General features: G+C 47.3%; 1 protein-coding gene across 1 annotated transcript in view; it reads left to right on the plus strand.

The window, feature by feature from the left end:
• Positions 1-25,751, plus strand: part of GPSM1 (G protein signaling modulator 1) — a 159,108-nt gene that overhangs the window by 121,657 nt on the left and 11,700 nt on the right. Inside the window, exon 12 of the mRNA XM_048512384.1 lies at positions 15,714-15,873. Within this exon, the coding sequence (XP_048368341.1) occupies positions 15,714-15,873 (160 nt within the window). The remainder of the gene's footprint in view (positions 1-15,713; positions 15,874-25,751) is intronic.

Consider the following 25,751-nt stretch of genomic DNA (forward strand, 5'->3'; position numbering starts at 1 on the left):
CCCTGTGCAGTCTGACGTAGTAGGCTTCTGAATTGTCCAGAATTTCAGTGTTCTCAAATAAAATGTTATGTCCAGTTTTGTATAATACATGTTCTGCAACTGCAGATTTTTCAGGATGATTAAGCCGACAGTGTCTTTTGTGTTCCTTAATACGGGTCTGAATGCTGTGTTTGTGGTTCCTATGTAGACCTTTCCTGTCAGAATCCCAAAAACACACGCAAACTCTTGTTGAAGAACAGTAGTTTTTAATAGTGTTGGATCTTCCCTGGTCAAAGCCAGTACTGAGAATTGCCCGCGCAAAACCCAATAGTTAAAACAACGTGCACCTCCCAGCCTGGGAAAGCGCGCCTAAAAGTTACCATAAGAAAGATAACATGAGATGGTCAGGCAATGACCTTGGGCACCACCTGGTACTGCATAACATCCTACAGAAACAGTAGAAAGACAGTTAGAAATGCTTTGAACCCATTCCTCCACCCACCCTGTGCATTTAGAAAGCAGCCACAGCAAAACCCATAATAACAGGCCTCCTGACATATCCACAGCCACAGGGTATGTGATATACTCCTGCAGAAGTGAGGGGGTCTCTCTTGTCCTTTGCTGAGCGTAGCATTTGCTGTATTTTCCTGGTGGGTTTGAAGATGGTCTGTAGGTAATGCTTTTTCATCAGTTTTCCTATTTGATCTGTGATTCCCTTGATGTATGGTAGAAATATTTTTCCGGTGGTGGAGCTAAGGGGCTTCCAGTGCCACTCAAAGCAGGATTATAGTCCTCTAAGGACATTCAGAGGGCGTTGATGATGGAGCATGGTGGATCAGCACTTTAATTCTTTCTAGGGTGTTGTCACTGAAAATGTTGCTGGCTGCATACCACACATTCTGGGTGGTTGTCATTATCTGCCCAGTTCTGGTTGGACTTGCCATGTCTCCCGCCCAGGATGTGGAATCCTTTCTGCACCAAACTGCACCAAACCTGGGGGGTATCTTTAGGGCAGTCTCCTGATGAGACCATGAAAGTTTTGAGACTGTGCCTTCAGAAATGTGCCCCCCCCCCCCCCCCGCCTGCAATCCCCATTTGACAGCAATGCAGAAAACTCAATACAGAACAAAGATTCTTGGGCAAATTTCTGGGATGTTCTTGCAGTGGGTGCATTTTTGGACGTATCAGCACCAAACTTTGAAAATATCATCTGGAGACTGTCCTGATGGGACCCCCAAGTTTGGTGCAGTTTGGTTTAGGGGGTTATGGACCCTCAAAAGGGTACCCCCCGTCTCCTTAGCAAAGAATGGGGAATGGGGCACCCCTTTTGAGGGTCCATAACTTTGGACCCCCTTTGTTCTGTATTGCTGTCAATGGGGGTTGCAGGCTGGGGGGGCACATTTCTGAAGGCACAGCCTCAAAACTTTTAGGGTCTCATAAGGAGCCTTCCCTGATGATACCCCCAGGTTTGGTGCAGTTTGGTTCAGGGGGAGCAAAGTTATGGACCCTCAAAACTGTAGCCCCCATCCCCTATTAGCTCCCATTGGAAACAATGGGGGATGGGGCACCCCCTTTAGGAGTCCACAACTTTGGACTCCTTGAACCAAACCTCACCAAACTTGGGGGGTAGCATAAGGACAGTCTCCTGATGATATGCTGAAATATTGGTGCTGATATGTCTAAAAATGCACTCCCTGCAGGCCCCAATGTCCTGGTGCAAAAAAAAATATGGTCGTGGTGCAGTGGTCACCCATGGGGGGGGATCCAACTCAGGTTTTGCCCAGGGCTACAGTTTGCCTCGTTACACCCCTGCCACAGGGACTTCCCTGCTACCAACTGTCCACTGCACAGATCTGTGATCCTCCTGTTGGTGCCCAAAGCTAAGTCCTTCTCTGCACCTAAAAGGAGATGAGTAAGCAGATGGCCCCACACCGAATCCAAAGGCACTTTGGCAGGGTGCAGACTGCTGTATCAGAGGAGCAGCCAAAGCAGTCTCATACTTCAAAGCTTCATCTTCCCCATCCAGCATTTCAGAGATCCTTTGTTCCATAATCTTGCTAGGAGCCACAGGCATGGATCCCCCTGTTAGACCTTGAATAAAAGCTAGTATCGCTGATAAGACATGCACAACTTCAGTAGACGATGGGTACATGAAGTGTAGCACTGATATAGAGAACAGTCTTAATGTCAGGACTCCGTTGCATTGACAATGAACCAGGTAAACTTCAAATGTTTCAGATTTTATTGCAAGTGACAGAAAAGCAACAGAAGACTGTTCTGAAGCTCAAGCTATTATGGATTGTACTTTTCATTCCCCCCCCCCCACATGAAACCCTCAGCAGAACAGTTCCCTGCAACATCTCCAGACATTCAAGGTTGCTTGATAACCAGCTGTGGAAAAAGTCAGAGTAGCAAAAGCAGTGCATAGCTGAAAGTCACAGTTCCCCAGGCAGCCCAGGATGGCTCCTGACGAGAGGATTTCTACCTATCAAAAGATAATGTTATCAGGAATTGACCTACAACCTCCTCCTTCAGTGGTGCTAGTACCTGCCCTCTTGAAGGGATATATGTACAGTTCTATCCAACAATGTCAACAAGTAAAAATATGCTAACTTTTACCAATAGCTGGGATAAGAAGATGAGAGAGATTGGGCACACTTCCCATGTACCCTGAAGGCACCTGAGGTAGAAATCCTGGGTATCAAATAATGACAAGGTGCTTATATCACTTCTGGGGTTGACTCTGCCCTGGCTGCGGCATCCTGGTGGGTCTCCGCAGATCTGCCATCATGTGACTTTTGGAACCAACCTCTCTTAGCTGCTTGAGACCTTGCCCAGCCCTTGTTTCCAGCACTGAAGATGTCAGCAGATGGCAACCATGCATAGATGTGCACAACAAAAGGCTTGCACTTGCAATGCTGTGAAGGAAAACTGCAGTTTTCAGGCTTTATGTGGAACCATCCAGCCTCCTTTTTTTTGGATCAGCCTCAGGTCAGCTGCTGTCCCTTTAGGGAACAATCTCTACCAGCCACGGCCTGAACTCCCAGGCTGTGCTTGTTTCAGTGGAGCCCTCTGGCCAGTGCTGGCTCCTCTGTTGAGGAGGCATGCCTGCTGTTTTTGCATTGTGAGTTCTTCTCAGCTGAAATGGTTGCTACTCACAGCTGCCTACAGGATTTGTCCTCTGAACTGTAGCCACTAGGAGGAGCAGCCACTCCCCTGCCCCCGCTCTGGCCTCTTGTCTTTGGGGAAGGTGGGGCCAGCCCTGTTAGTCCAGAGAGGTCCAGTGCAGCTTTCAGAGTTCCCTCTGTGCTTGAATTGTGGCAGAGGCCCCCTCTGAGTCTTCTGACCACAATCTATTCCTTCCATCTCCAAACTCCTGTTCAGTCCATCAGTGATCACCACCAAGCCCAGTGAGGAAAGGCTGAGGGGAACATGATTGCTCTCTTTTAAGTATTTGAAGGGCTTTCACTGAGATGAGAGCAAGAAGCTATTCCTGTTGACAGCAGAGAACAGGAACTTGCAATAATGGGTATAAATTATGGGTGGAAAGGCACCGGCTGGACACTAAGAAAAAAAACCTACACTGAGAATAATTAATCAGTGGAACATGAGGGCTGTGTTCCTGGGCAGGAGTCTCTGTTTGCTTGGAATTCTGACACACCAGCAGGTTTGAGGGCAAGTAAGGGCCACACTGCATATCTTGCTGAATGTCACCTGAATATTGATTTTGCAAGATTAACAGATGGCAAATTTCCATGGCTGCATAAGTTGCCCCCCTTGTGGCAGCATTCCTCTTCGGAATCCATGGTATGAAGAACACCGATGCAGTCACACGAGCTGGATCCCAGCAGCTTCTTTCCATTCCTGCCGTTGGGGAAGTAAATGGCTGTTGGAATCCACAGACCTTAAAAACCCATGGTTGAGGTTGAGTGCTGGGGCCCTGGGTTGCAGGGAAAATGCGGTCCAGACTTCAGGGAAGGAATTCCAAAGTGACCCATCCCCAGCTGCTGGTTCACTTGCTGATGCCTCTGAATGCTTGGTCAGTCACTTGCTGAGCCTTGGGAAAGATGGGGCAGCTGCCCGTGCTGTTTGGTTGACTGCTTCTGTGTTGTGTGTGAGTATTGGTTCAGTCTGATTTATTCCAGCTATTTCTTATCCTGCTTTTTGTTTCCCCAGAGTAGGTTACAAAAATGCCAGTCCTATTTTAATAAGCAAACAGTTTATACAAAATACAATATTTGGCAAATTTTCTCTCTTTCTATTTATATGATGCAACAGGGGCGGTGGGTGGGTGGGTGGGGAGGTGGGAGAAAATCTAAATCTTCCCTGAATGTCTTGAAGAACAGAACTGGCTCATGTACAGATGGCCGCTCTGGTGGTGGAAAAGGTGTCTTGCTGGAGGGAATCTTTCTGGAGGGAAACTGATATCTGCAAAGGCCGACTGTGTTTGTGCTGAAGGCAAGGAGCCAAGAGCAACTCTGTCGCTTTAAGCTTAATGACAGCCTGGAGTAGGTCACTGGTGCAAGCTACGTTCTTCACATGGCTGAGCGCCTCACATAAATCTCTGCTTCAGCGGCAGCCTGAAAGGGCAAGAGCTCAGGAGCACTCAGGTCTCGCTCCGCACCATCAGCTGTGTGGGACTTTGGGCTGTCTCTGTTCTCTGGGATGTAGAATCAGGAGTCCTTGAGAGCCCTGGACATCTAAAAGTAAGTCACTAACCTGTAAAGGTGCCAATCCTTGGAAAAGGAGTGAGGTGGGTCTGTTGCCAGTGGGTTGAGGGAACTGGGAGCCTTGATTGGCTGAGCAGTGGGTTGCAAAAGCCTATTTCCTTAGCAGTCTGCAAGAACCTTTCCCTCTGAAATTCGTGGTGACTTTTCTTGTGGGTAAGAAAGGAATGAATCCATTCCGGAATGCAGCCAGCGCCCTCCCGGAGGCTGATCCCCTTGGGTGTTCTGCTGGGGGAGGAATGGACTCTTCTGGCTTGCTTGGATGCAAAAGCCAGAGATGGTTTCCCGGCAGGGGTCAGCTCTGCCACATGAGAAGGAGGAAAATGCTCCTTCAGTGCAGGCCAGACCTGCTGGGCATTTTTCCTCATCTGCAAAGATCTCTGTGCCATTCGTTGGAGGGGGAGAGGGGGTTGACAGATCCCGTGTCTCACAGTTCCATGTGCAGGGAGAGCCAGCAGGTTCTTCTTCAGAGTTGGCAGTTTATGTAACTCTCTGTTCTGTTTGAATCTCTCTGGTGTGGCTTTTTTTCTGTGACAGATGAAGCTTCCAGCGGTCTCTCATGCACTTCTCATTGCCTGGTGTTGGGATGGGGAAGGGGGCAACCCCATGTCTTGACCTTTCTTCTCCCCCACCCCCCAGCTTAGCCTTTTAATCTGTTGACCCATGTCAGGGCCAGCCTGAAATCTTTCCCCTGTTCTGCAAAAACTTCCCCAAGTTCTGCAAGGTTAGTCATATTCTAATGTGACCAAGAAACAGCAGGCAGCAGGTTTGGTGCCCTCTGTGCCAATTCCCCAGCAACCAGTGAGCTTCTGTGTGAGTCGTTGGGCACGGATCTTGCTGCAGTGAAAGGCAGACCTGCCCCTGATTCTGCCAGCCCATACGTGGGGCTGTGTGTAGGGGGAGGGGACTTTTGCAGTATCAGTGCTCTGCTGCCCACTGCACAAAGACTGCCTTTCCCTGTCAACGGGCATTTGCTAGCAAGTCAAGTAACTGTTTGCACTCTTTGCTGTAGGGTGCAACTAGCCCTAACCCAATGTCCCCAGAACTCTGTCCCCTATAGCAACCACAGGATGAACCCAGTGCCAGCAAAATAGGATGGGGATTTCATGAATAATTTAACATGGATGGTTTGCAGTTCTTCATTCCTTCCCATAAGCAACTGGTGTGGAGCTGGTTGGGTGGATGGTGGTGTTAGAGCCAGGAGGTCCAGTCTGGAATTAGGCTCCCAGTGCAGGTGAGAGTGTCTCACTCTGAAGAGGAGGCCACCTAGTTCAGAAGCTGGGCATGAAACTCTTGCCAGCACCCATCAGCCTCTGAGCTAGCCTCTTCTTGCAGCTGTTGTGGCCACTTCCGGTTGTAGGTCCTCTACTTTGCAAGCCAGGACTTTTAGTGCCACAGCAGCATCCTTTTGAGCTTGTGGCTCTCTAAGACTCTGGTGCCTGAGTGGAGTTGTGAACTGGATTTATTTATGGGCATCCTTGCAGTGGGTCGACAGACTAGCCTTTCAGATCTGAATGCTCTTTGAAAGGAGAAAGGTATCCCTTTTTTCCTGAGCCGGAGAAACAACAGGGGCCCAGGCTTTGTTCCCAGCTGCTCTGGTTGCTCATCTGTGAGCGCACATCCTCTTGAGGTGGTGACCACTGGTGACAGCCGCTTCATGTGTAGAATCATGTGCCATGACAGAGAAGGGTGGGTGGGGGCTTTGTGCCTTCTACTCTTCCCATTCCAAAAACTGCAAAAGAACAGCTTGGATTTATACCCCACCTTTCTCTATTGCAAGGAGTCTCAAAGGGGCTTACAAACTCCTTTCCTTCCTCTCCCCATAACAAATACCTCGTGAGTTAGGTGGGGCTGAGAGAGTTTGGAGAGAACTGTGACTGGGTTAAGGTCACCCAGCAGGAGTGTGGAATCAAACCCGGTTCTCCTGATCAGAGCCCACTACTCTTAACCAACTATACCAGTGGTGGCAAACCTATGGCACGAGTGCCAGAGGTGGCACTCAGAGCCCTTTCTTTGGGCACGCGTGCACAGAGTTCGTCATGTGGGGGGGACGGAAAATCACCCACCCACAAACACATATCTAGAACATAAGAACATAAGAACTAGCCTGCTGGATCAGACCAGAGTCCATCTAGCCCAGCACTCTGCTACTCGCAGTGGCCCACCAGGTGCCTTTGGGAGCTCACATGCAGGATGTGAAAGCAATGGCCTTCTGCTGCTGCTGCTGCTGCTCCCGAGCACCTGGTCCAGGCTGGCCTGGGCACGATCCTTTACTTGGGAGTAAGCTTGGTTGCTGGCAATGGGGTTTGCTTTTGAGTAAACCCTCATAGGGTCGTGATTCACCCATTCGAAGCGTCTGGGCACTGACAGGCCTGGTCCTGACATTCTGCCCCCCTTAAGACCTCCCCCCTCCTGGGCGATCGGGGTAGGCCCGGTGAAATGCCTTCACCAAGCGAGGGGCCTGAACATGTTCAGAATCGACCCACTCATTGTCCCCAACCGGGAAATGAGTCCATGCGAACAAATACTGTAGCCGGGCACGGTGCACCCAAGAGTCCAAAACTTCCTCCACCTCGTGGTGCGGCTCCCCCCGCACTGTTATTGGGGCCGGTGTGGCCGGCTGAGGGCGCCAGTCATCCGGAGGGGGTGCCTTCTTGAGGAGGCTGCAATGAAAAACAAGATGCACAGACTTCAAGTTTTTTGGCAACCGTAATTCGGCTGTCACATAATTTATCACTCTGAGTACCTGAAAGGGGCCTAGGTACTTTCCCCCCAGTTTCCTACATCCTTGCAGCCCCCGCAAGTTCTTGGTGGACAAGTACATCCTAACCCCCACCGTAAGAGTCACCGGCTACCACTTCTTGTCGGCCTGCTGCTTATACCCCTGCTTCGCCTTCTCCAAGGACTGCTGCATCGGCCCCCATGCTTGCTGGATGGACGGCACCCATTCCTGAAGCTCTACGGGCCCCTGCTGAACCTCCCCCAGGATTGGAAACGGCTTTGCCGATTGACCCGAGACGACCTCAAAGGGGTTTTTCCCCATGCTGCTATGCACCGCGTTATTATAGGCCAATTCCGCAAAAGGCAGCAGGTCAACCCAATTGTCTTGCTGGAAATTAATGTAACACCGCAGGTACTGTTCAAGAGTCGCGTTCGTGGTTCGCTCTGACCGTCTGTAGCCGCGTGAAACGCCGAGGAAAGAGCTAGTTCCGTGCCCAGCAGCTTCAGAAAGTGCCGCCAGAACTGCGAAATGAACTGCCTGCTGCGGTCTGATACTATCTTATGAGGAGCAGTGTGGAGCCGGTAGATGTGAGTTACTAACAAGCGGGCCAACTTGCTCGCCGTAGGCAGCGAGGTGCAAGGGACCTGCTTTGCGCCTGCTTTGAAAACAAGTCCACAACCATCCAGATCACCAACTTCCCTCTGCTGGACGGGAGATCAGTAATGAAATCCATAGAAATCACCTTCCAGGGCATGGTGGGCGCCGGCAGGGGCTGGAGGAGACCGGACACCTTCCCTTGTGCCCTTTTGGCCATCGCGCACGTAGGGCAACCTTTCACATAAGCCTCCACATCCCCCCTCAAAGTTTTCCACCAAAATTGTCTACGGATCAAATGCAACGTTTTCACAAACCAAAAGTAACCTGCCGTTTTTACATCGTGGGAGCCCTGTAGCGCAAGGAGGCTTGCTGCCGGAGGCATATACAGTTGATCCCCCTTCCACCAAAACTTCCCCCACTTTTCCAGCAGGTCACCCCCTTCATCCTGCGGCACTTCAAGTGCCCTTGCCCCCCCCCCCCGTAGGGCCTCCTCCAGCGGGAACAGCCAGGGGGCTGGAGCGAAGCGCCGCCCGACTACGAGTGATGACCACCAAGCCCAGCTGAGAGGGGGAAAATACAGTCCCGACTGGAGCGGGGTCCCCCAGGGAAGGATCTGGCAGCAGAGACAAAGCATCAGCCAGGCAATTGGCCTTCCCGGGGAGGAAATGTAGAGTGAACTTGAAGTGGGAGAAGAAGTCAAGGGCCAGCTGAATTAGGCAGCGGGTGCAACCTGTGTCAACAAGGGTCTGTGTCTGCACACTAGTCCCACAAGTCTGATTCGACACAGTCAGTGGGAGAAGGAATGGGCCATTGGTTCCACTCACCGTCAATTTCGCACCCTTCGAAGGGACCTGGCGTCAGGCGTGCATCAGGCCAGGTCACTGTCATTTCCTGCCGACTCCTTGCTGGACTCGGGGCCACCCACCTCCTCGGAGGCCGAGCTCACCTCGTGCGATGCCACTTGTAGTCCTGTACCCTTCTTGAACGGGGATTTCTTCCCCAGACCCGGAGTCATCCTGATCTTTGCCGCGCAGCTGGCGGGAACCACCGGGGAGTCAGATTTCTTACTTGGACACAACGCCACCTTGTGTCCCTCACCGCTGCAACTCAGGCACAGTCCCAGTCGCTGCCACCAAGCATAAAGCGACTCCCTTGCCTCCTTACCATCGCGAGCTTGGGAGGTACCCTCCCATGAGGGACGGGGAGATGCCGGCGGGGGTTTGTCCTGTTGTTTCAGTAGCTGTACCCTCCATAGGCGGATCTCTGCTTCGCCTGCCCACGTGTACCACCCCGCCAGGGAGGTCGGCTTCGCCGACACCATGGCCCATTGTGCCACCTCTGGGTGAAGTCCCACTTGGAAGAAGTGGATCCTCACCTGCTCCGGCCAGTCCTGGACCACCCCAGCTAGCTGGCGGAACTCTGATATATACTCACTCACGGATCAGGACCCTTGTCCTGCTCTCGAACATGGACATAACAGAGACTGTAGGAAAGTCCTAAATCAGTTTATTTCTAACAACGCATAGAGTAACAATAGACAGTTGAATCTAAGCTCACCAGTTTAGATCCAGAGATTATATCCTTCAACCCCCCCATTTGTCCCACACCAAATGTGCCTTACAAATTCTACAACATTTGCACTACAGAGCTTCAAAGAACCTGGGAACCGTTCACACCTTCTTGCAGGAGAGCTGGCGCCAGGGAATTGCCAGGAAGGGAAGAGGGAAACAGAAAAGCAGTTACAGGAAAACATTTGCAATTCTTACACAGCAAGACATCTGGGCACTGGCAGGCCTGGTCCTGACACATGCTGGGTTGGGGGGGGGGAAGGGAGCAAACAGGCTGCCGTTGTTGCTCCCTATTTTGTTTTATATTCAAATGTTACTGTTGAAATTATAGTGATGTTTACAGCAGGATTTTTTTCTGTATATATTAAAAATAGATCACTTCACATCTCTCCCAGTTTCTCAGGGGCACATTTCTCAGCTGTTTTCCAAGGGCCCTGACATCAACTTTCTCTGACCAAGAGTAATAGCTGGTTAAAGCATCTGAATAGCCACCTGAACAGTTCTGAGAGTATGTGTGGATGCATCTGGATGGATTATCCTGCTGGAAGGCTCTGGGGCTGCAGCAGGTCCCCATTTCTGATCCCAACACCTGGGCACTGTCTTGGGTGGACAAGGGGAGATTAATATTTCTAGCAGTCCTTAGCTCCATGCAGTTCCCAGGATTCTTTGGAGACAATGACCATTAACATGTTATAAACCTGACACAGGTTTGCATTTTGTTGAGCACCCAAGTTTTCTGTTCTCTCCCAGGTTTCAAAGCCCCTGCCCTGTGAAGACAGCCATGTGACTTTAATAGTACTGAGGCCCTCTCACCTGCTCTCAGATATATTCAGGAAAGCAAGAGATGCCCTAGCCATTTTGGACCCTCAGAAGCCTCCTTGGCAAATCCTCTTGGCAGCCCATCCATCAGAGCAGGTGTCAGAGCAAGGGCCAAGCCCAGTGGTGGAGGCTATGAGGATCACAATTGCTCAGCAGCTTTAATGGCCTTCAATGTTGCAGAAGAGGAGGAGGAGGAGAAGGAGGGAGGAACTCAGAAAGTTGGACCTGCTCCATGATTTGTGATTGCTGCTCCGGTTGCAAAACCAGAGGTAATAAAGGGCGAAATCTGTATGAGAGCCTGACTGATGGGGCATGTTCATATGGTGTGATCCCTTGCACATTGCTGGAAACTATTGCTAAGAACTATTGTTGAGAAAGATCTTGCACAATGATCTCTTCCCCCCCCCCCCCCGGGCCCAGTTCTGCTCCTGACCCTCCTAAAAATCTGGGAACTTGCACACACCAAAACCTTTTCTAACTAAAAGGTAGGAGATGCAACAGAAAGGGGAAAATGGCAGAAAAAATAAAGACATCATGGAAGAAGGATAAAAAATTGATGACAGGAAGAGAGAACTGTCTAGGAGGAGTCCGCAGACATTGCTCAGAGCAATGAAGGGCATACTTGATAGAAGCACAGTTGTTGACTCTATTTAAGAAACTACCCAGTTCCTTATTAAATTTCAGATCTCCAAGTGTGAATTGGAACAAACTGTGTCATTCCTTTACCTTTTTTGTCTGTTTCTACTTCAACAGTTACATCCAGTAGTCGATTTTCAGTCTTCGGTAATTTTTCTTCTGTGCTTTTTTTCCACTTCTTCTGTTTTATCTGTATTAGCCTTTTCAAATTCATATAGTTTTATTGCATTTAAGAAATACTGATGTCATGAATTTCATTATATCTTCTACAATTCACAATCCCTTTTTTCTTCTTTGCCTTGTTTTTATATCAAGCTCTAATGTCACTGGGCAAGATAACTGTTGTGTCCATTGGGAGGAAGAGCATCTTGTGTGTGACTGCAACAGATGCATCACCCCCAGCAGCTTCATATAGATGAAGTGGTTATATATATTCAAACAACTGAAAATCACACAGTGTCTCAACTAGAGCTTTATAAGTCAAAGGTAACATCTTGAATTGGTTTTGTTAGCAAATTGACAGCCAGTGCAGTTCTTCTAAGAGCAGAGTGAAGTGCATCCAGCCAGCAGTACCTGTTACCAGTCTTGCTGCTGTGTTCTACACTAGCTTCAGCTTTCAAACAATCTTGAAGGGCAGCCCCTAGTGGAGCGCATTACAATAGTCCAATCTGGAGGTTACCAGAGCATAGATTACTGTAGCCAGATCATCTCTGTCAAGAAGAGGCCATAGCTGGTTAACCAGATGGAGTTGGGAATAGGTACTCCTGATCACTGAGCTTCAAGTGTCATAGCAGAGTCCAGGAGCATGCCCAGATTTCACACCTGCCCCTTCCTGGACAATACAGCCCCAACAAGTAAAGGGTGTCTCCCCACTTCACGGACCCAAGACCCATTGACACACAGCACCTCCATCTTGTCTGGATTCAGCCTCAGGTTATTGGCTCTCATCCAGCCCATTGCTGTCTCCAAGCACCTGTCAATAAGTCAACCACCTCTCCTGATTCAGATAGTACAGAGAGGTGGAGCTGAGTGTCATCAGCATACTCACGGCACCTTAGGCCAGATCTCCTGATAACCTCCCCCAGCAGCTTCATATAGATGTTAAAAAGCACGGGAGACAAAATCAAACTCTGAGGCACCCTACAAGAGAGTACCCACAATGTCAAGCAAGAGTTTCCCATGAGTATTCTCTGGTGCTTGCCGTGGAAGCTCTGTTTAGCTGACACAGCTAATAGCTTAACCTCTCCATGAGCTTATCTATAACTCTATTTTAAAGCAATATGTGTTGATAATAATCAGTGTGTTTTGTGCTGGTGAATTTCTTTAGTGTGTGCTGTACCAACACTATCGGTACAGAAGGTGGATCAGCAGTGGCTCAGCCTGCAACAGAACCCCTGCCAACAATTTATCCAAGTGTGCAGAGCCAGTTGCCTGAGGAAAATGTTCAAACAGGGACATTTCATTTGCCACTTGCCAGGGAACAACAGTAACTCAGGGCACATTGGGTTAGGTTAGGCCAAGATAACTGTTGTGTCCATTGGGAGGAAGAGCATCTTGTGTGTGACTGCAACAGATGCACCACCCACACTCTTGCATCTCTCTGGGCAACAGTGCTTTCTCTCACAATGAGATGTTGGCTGCAAATTCATCATTAGGTCTGGGTAAAAATACCATAAATGACTGTAAAAGGTACTTATTTGGTTCTCTTGTTTTTTCCTGAAGAGCTGTAATTTTGGGCATATTGGGGGTGGGATTGCACTCTACATCAAAGAGAGCATAGTGTCAAATAAAATAGACAATGCAGGGGGAGCTGGTTCCCCTACAGAAGCACAGTGGATATCAATACCAGGGGTGAAGGATAGTTTAAAATTAGGAATATATTATCGTCCCCCTGACCAAAGTGCACAAGAGGATTCTGAGATGGAAAAAGAAATTAGAGAGGCCAACAAAAGCAAAAACGTAGTGGTAATGGGTGATTTCAACTATCCCCACATAAACTGGAAAAATGCATGTTCAGGTCATAGTAAGGAGAGAGCATTCTTGGATATGCTAAATGACTGTGGCTTAGAGCAGATGGTTGTGGAACCAACCAGGGGAGAGGTGATCCTAGATCTAATTCTATGTGGGACCCAGGACCTGGTGCGGGAAGTCAGTGTTGTAGAGCCGATAGGGAACAGCGACCACAATGCTGTCAGATTCTGTATCTCTGCATGCGAACAAGTGACAACTACTAATGTAGTTACATTTGCCTTCAGAAAGGGAAATTTCTCAAAGATGAAGGGGATAGTGCGCAGGAAGCTGAAAGAGAAAATCAAGAGAGTCAAAACTGTCCAAGATGCTTGGAGGTTATTTAAAAACACAGTTATAAAAGCTCAGCTGGAATGTGTTCCGCAGGTTAGGAAAGGCAGCGCCCAGTCCAAAAGAAAGCCACCATGGTTAAGAAGGGAGGTTGAGGAAATTATTAGGGGGGAAAATGATGTCTTTTAGAAAATGGAAGTCCAACTGAACTAAAGAACACAAATGGTGGCAAAAGAGAAGCAAGTTAGCTGTAAGGGAGGCAAAAAAAGATTATGAGGAACGCATGGCTGCGAACATCAAGACCAGCAACAAACAGTTCTTCAAGTACATCAAAAGCAGGAAGCCAGCTAGGGAAGCGGTGGCCCAATAGATGATAAAGAAACAAAAGGTGTGCTAAAAGATGACAGGGAGATTGCAGAGAAGCTGAATGAATTCTTTGCATCTGTCTTCACCCAAGAGGAAGTGAGGAAAATTCCTGCACCTGAACCAAGCTTCTTAGGAGGCGAATCCGAGGAACTAGTGAAGATAGTGGTAGACAAGGAAGAAGTCCTGGCAGGCATTGATAAACTAAATGCTACCAAATCCCCTGGCCCAGATTGCATTCACCCAAGAGTTCTTAAAGAGCTCAAGCATGAAATTGCTGATCTTCTCACTTTAATATGCAACTTATCCCTGAAATCAGACTCCATCCCTGAAGATTGGAAGATGGCCAATGTCACACCAATCTTTAAGAAAGAGTCTAGGGGCCCCCCAGGAAATTACAGGCCAGTCTGTTTGACATCTGTTCCTGGGAAATTAGTAGAATCTATCATTAAAGATAAAATTATAAAACATGAAGAAAAGCAAGACCTGCTGAGGAAGAGTCAGCATGGCTTTTGCAGACGCAAGTCCTGTCTTACAAACTTGCTAGAGTTCTTTGAGGGTGTAAACAGACATGTGGATAAGGAGGAAGCAGTGGACATTGTCTACTTGGATTTCCAAAAGGCTTTTGACAAAGTTCCTCACCAGAGACTATTGAGAAAACTCAGCAATGAAGGAATAAGAGGGGAAGTCGTCCTATGGATTAAAAACGGGTTGCGGAACAGGAAACAAAGGGTGGGTATAAATGGGAAATACTCACAATGGAGAGATGTAAGGAGTGGTGTCCCCCAAGGATCCGTTTTGGGACCAATGCTCTTTAACCTATTCATAAATGACCTGGAAGTAGGGGTGGGTAGCGTGGTGGCCAAGTTTGCAGATGATACCAAATTATGTAGTGTGGTGAGAACCACAAAGGATTGCGAAGAGCTCTAAGCGGACCTTGATAAATTAGGTGAGTGGGCTAAGAAATGGCAAATGCAGTTCCATATTTTGAAGGACTGCTGAATCAGAATCCACTTATAACTGAAGATGGTGTCACCCCCGCCCTCCACCAAAAAAACAAACTGAACAGGAATTCCTAACTCACTGTAGGTGCAGTTCTTCTTTATCCCACCCATTGCAGGTGTTAGTTTGTTCCATTGGCTCATAATAGTGATTTAAAGGGAGCTGAAAAGTGGACCCAAAATGATGCTATCAAAAGCCATTTTCAGGGCTTATGAATCTGTTAGTATACAATGTCCATTGGTGACCCAGGCAAACTCTACAAGAGCACAAGCTGCTTCCTCAGCCTGGGTATCCAGCATGTGGCCATAGATGACATCTGCCGAACATGCTGGACATGTGTCAGGCCTGCGCCATGCTTGGCTTGGCAGCTCACACATACACAGCCTTGGTGCAGATGGCCCAGCTGTTATCATTGCCCAAGGCCATGGGGCCTCTTCTGGCTTGCAAGAAACTAGCTCAATAGTGCCTGTTTCTCCTTATCTGCCTTCCTGAGGAAGTAAACTGCCTGTCCCAAAAACAATGTCTTTTTCTCACTGTCCTTTCACATGCTGATGTTATGGGAATGCGAGGGTGGGGGGATTATGGGTTGAGTCAAACTGTTACCTACAGGTATATACCAGGGGCCAGAGAGCCAAACCCCAGTTTCGGCAACTCACTGATATGATCCAGCAAGGAGGATGCCCAAGCACAAGTGGTAGCACTCGAACATCCCAAGAGCCTGTCAACATCCATCATGATCAAACATTGCACTTACCTGTGGCAGGGGTTTATCAAGTAACCTCCATCAACAGATGCTCCCTGCCTCTGTGTGCCAGTGGTGGGTGGCAGCACTGGAAGCAGTCTGGGCCTCTGTGAATTATTGAGCAACTTTTTGGAGCAATGGAGTGTATTTCAGTGTCCCATTTTGAAAGGAAGAAAAGGCCAACCAGTTAATTCATGTTAACACAGACAGTAGAGAGCCAGCTGTGGATGGTGGTATACTTTTTTTCTTGTTCTTTCCAGAAAATAAAGCGGGCCCCTTCAGAAGAGGAGTGCTTCTTTGACCTGCTGAGCAAATTCCAGAGCAACCGAATGGATGACCAGCGCTGCACCCTGGAAGAATGCCAGAAGGAAGCAGGGGAAGCTGCCTCCACACCACTGCCTGTCCTGGAGGAGAGAAGACGTAAGCATAAGCTGAGCTGCCTTTTGCCTTTTTGTGTTCCACAACTTTGGTTGTTACAGCACTCTGCGAAGAAATGTGGCTTTGGAACCCACAATCCAAAGCAGGCCACAAGATGGATGAAGCCCATTGTGGGATTTGCAGGAACATAAAGCCGTTGTCAGTGGGATAAACACACCTGTGAGTGGAACACAAAGTTATGGAACACCCTCACAAACATCAGTGGCCACCATTCCTGCCTTGCCTCTAAGAGATGATAGGAAACCTCTCCTCCAAGGTTTCAGAGGCACTCATGTGCTGCTTTTTTTTCTCCTTTTTTATTTTGCTTTCTTCTGTTTCTGCCCTTTGTGTCAGCTTTGGAGGGGAGAGAAGGGTTCTGGGCATAATGGTAATGTAACACTGAGCTGTTGAATAAGCTTTAAATACACAAAAGGGACCTCCCTGTCTTCAGGAAGCTTCCAGTGGAGCCCTTCCAGTGCCATCTGGTGCTTGGCATCTCCCATCTCCCAAGCACTTGGGTCAGCAGCAGCCCTGAGAGAGAGTGCATAATAAGTTTCTGGAATTTATTGCCAGAAGCCTTACGCACTTTTTAAAAAGGATTTGATGAAATGTTTTCTCTCCTTTGAAAAATTTGTGTGCCATCCCCCCCAATCAATATTTATTGGGTTGGAAGAGTGAATGCAGAAAGAACTTCTTGGCATGGGGTGGGGGGGGGGGCTCAACCAGGAAACAGCAACAGTGGGGGGGGGGCAAAGAGACACTAAACAGGTCAGGTGTGGGTGAGAGGGAACACAGCCAACTGCCTTGCCCAGGCAGCAGGGCTTTGCTGTGCAAGAAACAGAAAACCAGCCATGTTTCTTCCATTCCGAGATGGGCAACTTCTGATACAACAGCATTCTTCAGGCTCAAGGCAGATTCCACAATCCAAAAACAAAGCAAAAGGGGAAGACTGCAACATTCGACCAATAAAGTAATAAAACAGAATAATTGCATAGAATAAACAATGCATTGAAGACTGCCCAAAGTTTTCACAGATATAAAAGTTACAACCCGATTCCCTTTTTAAAAATTCCACCCTGAATAATTACATTCTGCACATTCTGTGGAACTCTGCGGTCCATCGCAAGGGAAAGGGTTGCCTCTTTGGTGCAAAGCTCAAGCAAAACCTCTGGGAGAAAAGTCCACTGCCTGCTTTATCAGCAGAGTTTAAAGCAGAGCTACTCTGGCAAGATGAGAAGATATATAGTCTTCTTGCACTCACTGCAACCTTATATCACCCTTGGAAAAGAATACTCTTCACTCAAGATGTTCTTTCCATAGGAAGGCTTTTTACTTCAGCAGTTGCAAGGTTACACAAGTCTATCTATAGAAGACTATATAACTATACAGAACTCTTCAGCAATAGCAAAGTTCAACACATACAGAACTCAACTCAGTCTCTACAAATGCATACATCAGGGATACTTTTCCCCGCGCACGCAACAGCCTCTCATTGGTCTAGAATTACAGTTGAATTCACCAATCATATTAAAGGTTAATCTTTGCTACTTTTGCCCCTAGACTGACTGTCTTCATTCTCTGGGTTGGCAAACTTTCTGCTAACTTAGAAGATGACCTTCTTCTGAACTTTTCATTCTTTTTTTATATATCATGACACCCCTTCTCATATTCTAGTTAGCAGACTTACTTGTACAATTCACTCAGTTATTTTTACAATTCCCAACAATGGTAACATCCTTTCAAATTTCAATTCAGGTACAGCTTTTGTGAACAGGTCAGCTTGATTATTCTGACTCTCAATATAACTTAAAGTAATAGTTATGTTCTGTACCATCTCTTCTACATTCTGGTATCTCACACCAATATATTTGGTTCTGGTTTTCATGTTCTCTGTCTCTGCAAGACTGACACAAGTTTGTGAATCATCGGCCGTTTCCGCACGGGCAAAATATGACGTCGTCGCAACGGAAAAAGAAGCGTCAGAGCGAGAGCGTTCGCACGCGCAGCGGCGGAGGTGCGCAGTCGCGCCGTCGCGAAAACGCTAAACCGGCGCGAAGACGGTGTATTCAGAAAACGCTTAAAACCACTCTTGTTCCCCATGTGACGCATCGACGCCGCACTCGTGCGAACAGCCGCCACGGAGCTGTCGTCACAAATGGCGTCGGGCCTGCACGGCTTCGCAAGTGCGCAGGCGCAACGTCGCGAGACGCCGCTTCCGCAGCGCTTCCGTGCGAACCGTCACATTTCTGCGGGGCTGCGGACGCCCGCAGCTTCGCCTGTCTGTGTGAACGCTTTTTTTGGGAGGCGTCGCAATTTGCGACGTCATCGCGTCGCTGCTTTTGGCCGTGCGGAAACGGCCATCCTGAACAACTATAGGTTCAATAAATTTCACATTCAGATCTTTTAACAGTTGTTTTACCCATTGTAACTCTGTACAAGTTTCACTTAGAGTACTGTATTGCGCTTCTGACGTAGACAATGCCACATTTTTCTGCTTTCTTGACCTCTATACAATCAGTGTATTAGCATACTTTACAATATAACCAGTACAGGATTTTCTATCTGTATCATTTGCAAATGAACTATCTGCTGTTACTGTTAGCACATTTGTTTTGTCAGGTGCAATCACTAGACAATGTTATTGTGTACCTTTGAGATATCTTCAAACTCTCTTTACACCTTGCCAGTCATGCTGTGTAGGCTTTGAAACTTTTCTGCTCAGATAGCTTACAGCATACATGATATCTGCTCTTGTCCAATTGGCTATATGTAATAAACTTACAGTTATGGAGCGATGTAAGTCTGGCTTTTCAAACAATTTCTCATCAGAACTGTTGTCACTTTTGGCAAACTTTGTAGTCATAGGAGTTTTTGCAATTTTGGCATTCTCTAAACCAGTTCTGTGAATCAGTTCCTTTATTTTCTCTTTCTGGCTTAAAAGATTTTTCTCTGCTGTTGTGGATATCTCTATTCCTAGATATGTTTTAATGTAGCCCAAATCTTTCACCTGAAATATTTTACTCAAGTTTCTCCAAAACATCAGTGATTTGTTTATCTGTTAGAGCTGTTACACACATATCATCTACATAGATAATGACAATCATTTGCTCTTTTCCTGTTCCTTTTGTGTATACACAGGAATCTGCAATGCAGCATTCCAAAGCTCTTGCTCATCAGGAGTTTTCTCTACCCTCTTCTGGAAACTTTGTGGTTCTACCCAGGTCTGACACATTCTGACTACTTGTGTAAACCCATACCTTTCTGGTATACCTTTGTAAACCCATACCTTTGTTTTCCCTATTTGACCTTCTGGGAAAATCAACACTATATTATTTCTGTTCCTCTTTTTCAGCATCTGAACTACTTTCCCCTTCACTCTCCTTCACATCTTTAGGAATATTAGAGTGACTTTGATCTGGGGAAGTTGGTGTGCTTCAGCACTTTCTGGCTGCTCAGTTATAGGTAGAAGCACTTCTGAATTTGCATGGACATGGTCCCATCCTGAATGCCTCTCAAAATTGGCACTTCTTGAGATGACAACTATTCCATTATTTAAAGAAAATCTATAACCCCTACAATTTTCAGAATAACCACCAAATCTTAATTTCATCCACTTCTGTTTTCCCTTCAGCCTTTGTGCACTGGGAAGTAATACATTTGCAAAGTTTCCAAACCTCCTAAGATATTTTAAGGATGTTTTCTTCCCAAATAGCATGAAATGTGGAGTCTCATTTATACTTGAACTCCATAAGTGATTAATCACATGTGTTACAGTACAGACAGCTTCCCCTCAGTAATGAAAAGGAAGTTTAGCATCCTGGAACGTACAATCCCTCATCACCTGTAGAATTCCTAACCTTCTCTCCGCAATTCCATTCTCTTGAGGACTGTAAGGATTGGTTCGTCTGTGCACAATTCCTTTTGCTTCTAACCAAGACTGGAATTTGTTACTCATGAACTCTCCACCATGGTCTGTTTGGAGACTTCCCACCTTATAGGGAAATTTTCTTTCTATCATGGCAACCCAGTTTTTAAACTTCTCAAATGCCTCAGACTTGTGTTTAAGCAGTAAACAATATGAATACCTGCTGTAATCATCTACTATTAAGAATACGTACTGAGCATTCCCTTGACTAGGCTGGAAAGGTCCTGGTAGGTCTGCATGTATCAAAAAAATGGTTTATCTGTCTTTCTATTGCTCACTTTTGGTACAGGATAGGACTTTACCTTACATCCACTGCACACAGAGCATTCTAGGTAGTGTTTGCAGGATTTTATATCAATATCACCGACCTTTGCTAGTTGCTTAATTGTGGACAACCCTGCATGTCCAAGTACACAATGCAATTCATGAATACAGTTGTCATGTAATGGCTTGTTAGTCAAACTAGACAGTTGCTTTATACTTCCACTACCTTTTGGAATCATATGATATAACATATCTTTCAGTTGCCCTTTTGCACAATTAACATTTTGCTTATTTACATAGCACATATCATTTTTAAATTCAACTCTATATCCCTCTTGAGTTAAACATGGCATGCTCAGTAAGCAAAAGTCAAGTTGTGGAACAAACAGGACATTTTTAAAGTTTTTGCCAAGGGAAGGCACATATGCTGTCCCTTGCCCTGAAACCTCTGTTTTTGATCCAGCTGCTAGACTGACGTGAGAAATAGCTGCTTCAGTCCCATTATGGAGTAGACTTCTGTTGTTGACACAGTGTGCTCTTGAAGCCAAGGTGGCAGACCTGGCTAAAAGAGGCAGAGAGGGTGACAGACAAGGCTCTCAGGGACCTAACAGCTGGGTCCCACTCCCAGAGTGACATCTCTTCAGATGTCATGGAGAATGAGGATCTGGGGGATGGAGGGTGCCAGTCTGAGGTGGTGGAAGATGCCCCCTTAGATGGGACCCCTTCCTCAGCTGATGATCAACTATCCTCCCACACAGAGGATACTCGGGGAGATGGGGGGGCTCCTCGTAGTAGGCAATTTGATCATTAGGAATGTAGAGAGTTGGGTTTGTGAGAGGCGTGATGACTGCATGATGACTTGCCTGCCTGGTGCGAAGGTTTCAGATGTTACACTTCATCTAGATAGGCCAGTGGTGGCAAACCTTTGGCACTCCAGATGTTATGGACTACAATTCCCATCAGCCCCTGCCAGCATGGCAAATTGGCCATGCTGGAAAGGGCTGATGGAAATTGTAGTCCATAACATCTGGAGTGCCAAAGGTTCACCACCACAGAGATAGGCTTGATAGACAGTGCTGGGGTGGAATCAGCAGTTGTGGTCCACATTGACACCAACGACATTGGGAAATGTAGCCAGGAGGTTCTGGAAGCTAAATTTAGACTGCTAGGTAACAGGTTGAAGTCCAGGATCCCCAAGGTGGCATTCTCAGAAATGCTACCTGTTCCACACGCAGGGCGAGCTAGGCAAGTGGAAACACAGGGTCTCTGCGAGGATGAGAAGGTAGTGTAAGGCAGAGGGTTTTAGATTTGTCAGGAACTGGGGAACCTTTTGGGACAAGGCAGGTCTGTACAAAAGGGACAGACTTCATCTTAACCAAAGAGGAACCAGGCTGCTGGCGTTCAACATTAAAAAGGTGGCAGAACAGCTTTTAAACTGATCTCTGGGGGAAAGCCGTCAGGAGCTGAGGTGACTTCAGTTCGGAATACAGTGTCTAAGGGGATGCAGACAGAGGGAGGTTTTTCTAAATCAATCACATACAGGCATGGAACATAGCAATGTGCATGTGACAAGGGATAGTGTCTACAAAAAGCTAGAGGGCAAAGCACATAAATCCCAGGTTAAGGACAGAGACAGGGTATACAGGTGTCTCTATGCTAATGGTAGAAGCCTTCAACATAAAATGGGGGAGCTGGAGTACAGAGTTTTGAAGGAGGACATTGATATAGTGGGCATCACAGAGACATAGTGGAATGAGGAGAACCAGTGGGATGCTGTTGTCCCAAGTTATATGGTCTATAGGAAGGATAGGACAGGGTGTATTGGGGCGGTGTTACCCTCTACGTCTAAGAGAGCATAGTGTCACATAAAATAGACAATGCAAGGGGAGCTGATTCCCCTACAGAAGCACTATGGATATCAATACCAGGTGTGAAGGATAGTCTATATTAGGAACTAGCAGGATAGCCGTGCTTCGCTACGCATACTTCATCACAACCTCTCTATGAAATTTGGGGTGACATTCAGCATACTTCTTTACAGCCTGTTTGTGAACTTTGGGGTGACATGCAGCATATTTCCTCACAGCCTGTCTGTGGACTGATGGGTTGGTTTTCGCATATTTTGCAGTAGCTTCCTATAGTTGTCTTTTTCTAATGCAATGTGTAAATCGCTTTCTGCGTTTAATTCTTCTTGTCCCTTTAGCAGTTTCAGCAGAAGGAACAGGTTCGTATTCGTTGAGGAGGGCAGTTGGCACACCATTGGATCAAGCATGCTTGTTATTTGGTGGGCATTAGCAGAACTTGTCAATGCAACAAATGGAGTTAGAGCTTCAAAGTGCCCTTCATTAAAATGTCCTGTGAAACGAAGCTATATATATAAACGCAAAATACCACTGACTGACTGACTGACTGACTGACTGACTGACTGACTGACTGACTGACTGACTGACTGACTGACTGACTGACTCATCAAAAGAACTCAAAAACCATTGAAAATACCATGTTGAAGGACATGAAACTCGTGGTGTTTAATTGTCACCCTTAGAATGTTCATGCAGATGGCCAGAGTTGAACAGTAAATATCTAATAAGTCAAGTGGAAGTGAATATTTTGGAAAATTCTTTCTTAGCAAGCACCTGAAGCACATAACAAACCGGTGTGCCAAATTTCAACTTTGTAGTTTTGGTGGTTTTTGAGTTCTTTTGATGAGTCAGTCAGTGGTATTTCGTGTTTATATATATAGATATATTATCGTCCCTCTGACCAAAGCGCACAAGAGGATTCTGAGATGGAAAAAGAAATTAGAGAGGCCAACAAAAGCAAAAACGTAGTGGTAATGGGTGATTTCAACTATCCCCACATAAACTGGAAAAATGTATGTTCAGGTCATAGTAAGGAGAGAGCATTCTTGGATATGCTAAATGACTGTGGCTTAGAGCAGATGGTTGTGGAACCAACCAGGGGAGAGGTGATCCTAGATCTAATTCTATGTGGGACCCAGGACCTGGTACGGAAAGTCAGTGTTGTAGAGCCGATAGGGAACAGCGACCACAACGCTGTCAGATTCAGTATCTCTGCATACGAGCAAGTGACAAATAATAATGTAGCTACATTCGCCTTCAGAAGGGGAAATTTCTCAAAGATGAGGTGGATAGTGCGCAGGAAGCTGAAAGGGAAAATCAAGAGAGTCAAAACTGTCCAAGATGCTTGGAGGTTATTTAAAAACACAGTAATCAAAGCTCAGCTGGAATGTATTCTGCAGGTTAGGGAAGGCAGCACCTAGTCCAAAAGAAAGCCACCATGGTTAACAAGGGAGGTTGAGGAAATTATCAGAAAAAAGAAAATGTCTTTTAGAAAATGGAAGTACAGCTCGACTGATGAAGAATACAAGAAGGAACATGGTGGCAAAAAAGAGAAGCAAGTTAGCTGTAAGGGACGTTAAAAAGGATTATGAGGAATGCTTGGTTGTGAACATCACTGGCGTTCCTGCCTAGGGACATGGGGTACCCCTTGTCCCCGGGCGCATCGATTGAGGTCACGTGGGGGGGCGCCAAAACATCCTCCTACACAGCGAGGGATTGAGCAAGCCCTAGAAAGCAGGTACTGAAGCAGCCGACTGCTCCCAGTGCCTGTCGTAGCCCCGCCCACTCTGTATGGTAGCCTGGAGTGTCCAGGGGGCAGGGGAGAAGTCCCACTGGGCTCCCAGGAGCAGGACTGGGGAGCTCCGCCTCCCCGCCCTCTAACCCAGCGTGCCTTATTCACCTTAAATTAAGTGTGGCATTTCTCAGAAGCCTTCTCCCCGGCAGCAGGCACAGGAAAAGGCAAGTTGAGCAAGGAGCCCAGAAGCAGCAGAACTGAAGATGATGCTGACGTTTGCTTGGTAAACCTTCAGATGGGGGTGACTTGTGAGAGATTTACATGCTTAAAAGTTAATTCCCACTTGCACTGGCTTGGAGCTGTTTCTCAGGCTAGCAGCCTACCTCACAGGGTTGTGTGAGGACACAATTAGGAAAGTGGTGGGGAGAGAGCCATGCCTGTTTTGCTGGGGGTAGGAGGTGATTTGTGAGAGATGATGCTGATGTTTGTTTGGTAAACCTTCAGATGGGGGGTGACTTGTGAGAGATTTACATGCTTAAAAGTTAATTCCCACTTGCACTGGCTTGGAGCTGTTTCTCAAGCTAGCAGCCTACCTCACAGGGTTGGTGTGAGGACACAATTAGGAAAGTGGTGGGGAGGGAGCCATGCCTGTTTTGCTGGGGGTAGGAGGTGATTTGTGAGAGATGATGCTGATGTTTGCTTGGTAAACCTTCAGATGGGGTGACTTGTGAGAGATTTACATGCTTAAAAGTTAATTCCCACTTGCACTGGCTTGGAGCTGTTTCTCAGGCTAGCAGCCTACCTCACAGGGTTGGTGTGAGGACACAATTAGGAAAGAGTTGGTGGGGAGAAAGCCATGTATGTTTTGCTGGTGGTGGGAGGTGTTTTGTGAGCTGGTGCAAAAATCATTGTTTGGTCGTTGTGGGGGAGGGTGGTCATCCATACCTGGGGTGGGGGGGCACCAAACTCAGATTTTGTCCCCGGGCTCCAGTTTGCCTAGATTCGCCCCTGGTGAACATCAAGACCAACAACAAACAGTTCTTCAAGTACATCAAAAGTAGGAAGCCAGCTAGGGAAGCAATTGGCCCATTAGATGTTGAAGGAACAAAAGGTGTGCTAAAGGAGGACAGGGAGATTGCAGAGAAGCTGAATAAATTCTTTGCATCTGTCTTCACCCAAGAGGAGGGGAGGAAAATTCCTGTGCCAGAACCATGCTTCTTAGGAGGCGAATCTGAGGAACTAGAGAAGATAGTGGTAGACAAGGAAGAAGTTCTGGCATCTATTGATAAACTAAATGCTACCAAATCCCCTGGCCCAGATTGCATTCACCCAAGAGTTCTTAAAGAGCTCAAGCATGAAATTGCTGATCTTCTCACTTTAATATGCAACTTATCCCTGGAATCGGCCTCTATCCCTGAGGACTGGAAGATGGCCAATGTCACACCAATCTTTAAGAAAGGATCTAGGGGGGACCTAGGAAATTACAGGCCAGTCTGTTTGACATAAGAGAAGGCAGATGAGATACGGGTCTGCTCGTTCGCCTTCTGACCAAAGGACGAAGGTGGTGGGGTTCAGAGGTTCCCTGCTTCATCTCTGGTGTTGATCAATGCCAGGTCCATCAACAATAAGACCGCAGTGCTCCGGGACTTTCTCGGAGAGCAACAGATGGACCTGGCTTGCGTCACCAAAACCTGAGTGCGAGAGGGCGAGACTGTCGCCTTGGGCGAGGTTGCACCCCCAGGTTTTGCATGTCTCCATCAGCCCCAAACACAGGGCCGGGGGGTGGTGTGGCGATGTTTATCCGTGATTCTATCCCCTTTAGGGCTTCCCCTGTCCCGGAGATCACCGATATGGAGTGTGTCGGCCTAGAGTGGTTGGCCTCGAAGAGGTTGGCTGTCCTTCTGGTGTACCGGTCACCTAGCGCACTAGGGGATGGCCTGCTACAGCTGCTGGAGGTGGTGGCTGACTGGGTATTGCAGTTCCCCAGACTTATTGTCTTGAGTGACTTCAATGTCCATGTCGACACTGCCTCATGTGCAGTGGCTGTGGACCTGGTGTCATCCATGGCAGCACTGGGCCTCTACTTGATAAATTC

This window comes from Sphaerodactylus townsendi, linkage group LG12, assembly GCF_021028975.2.
Source record: "Sphaerodactylus townsendi isolate TG3544 linkage group LG12, MPM_Stown_v2.3, whole genome shotgun sequence".
Lineage (NCBI taxonomy): Eukaryota > Metazoa > Chordata > Lepidosauria > Squamata > Sphaerodactylidae > Sphaerodactylus > Sphaerodactylus townsendi.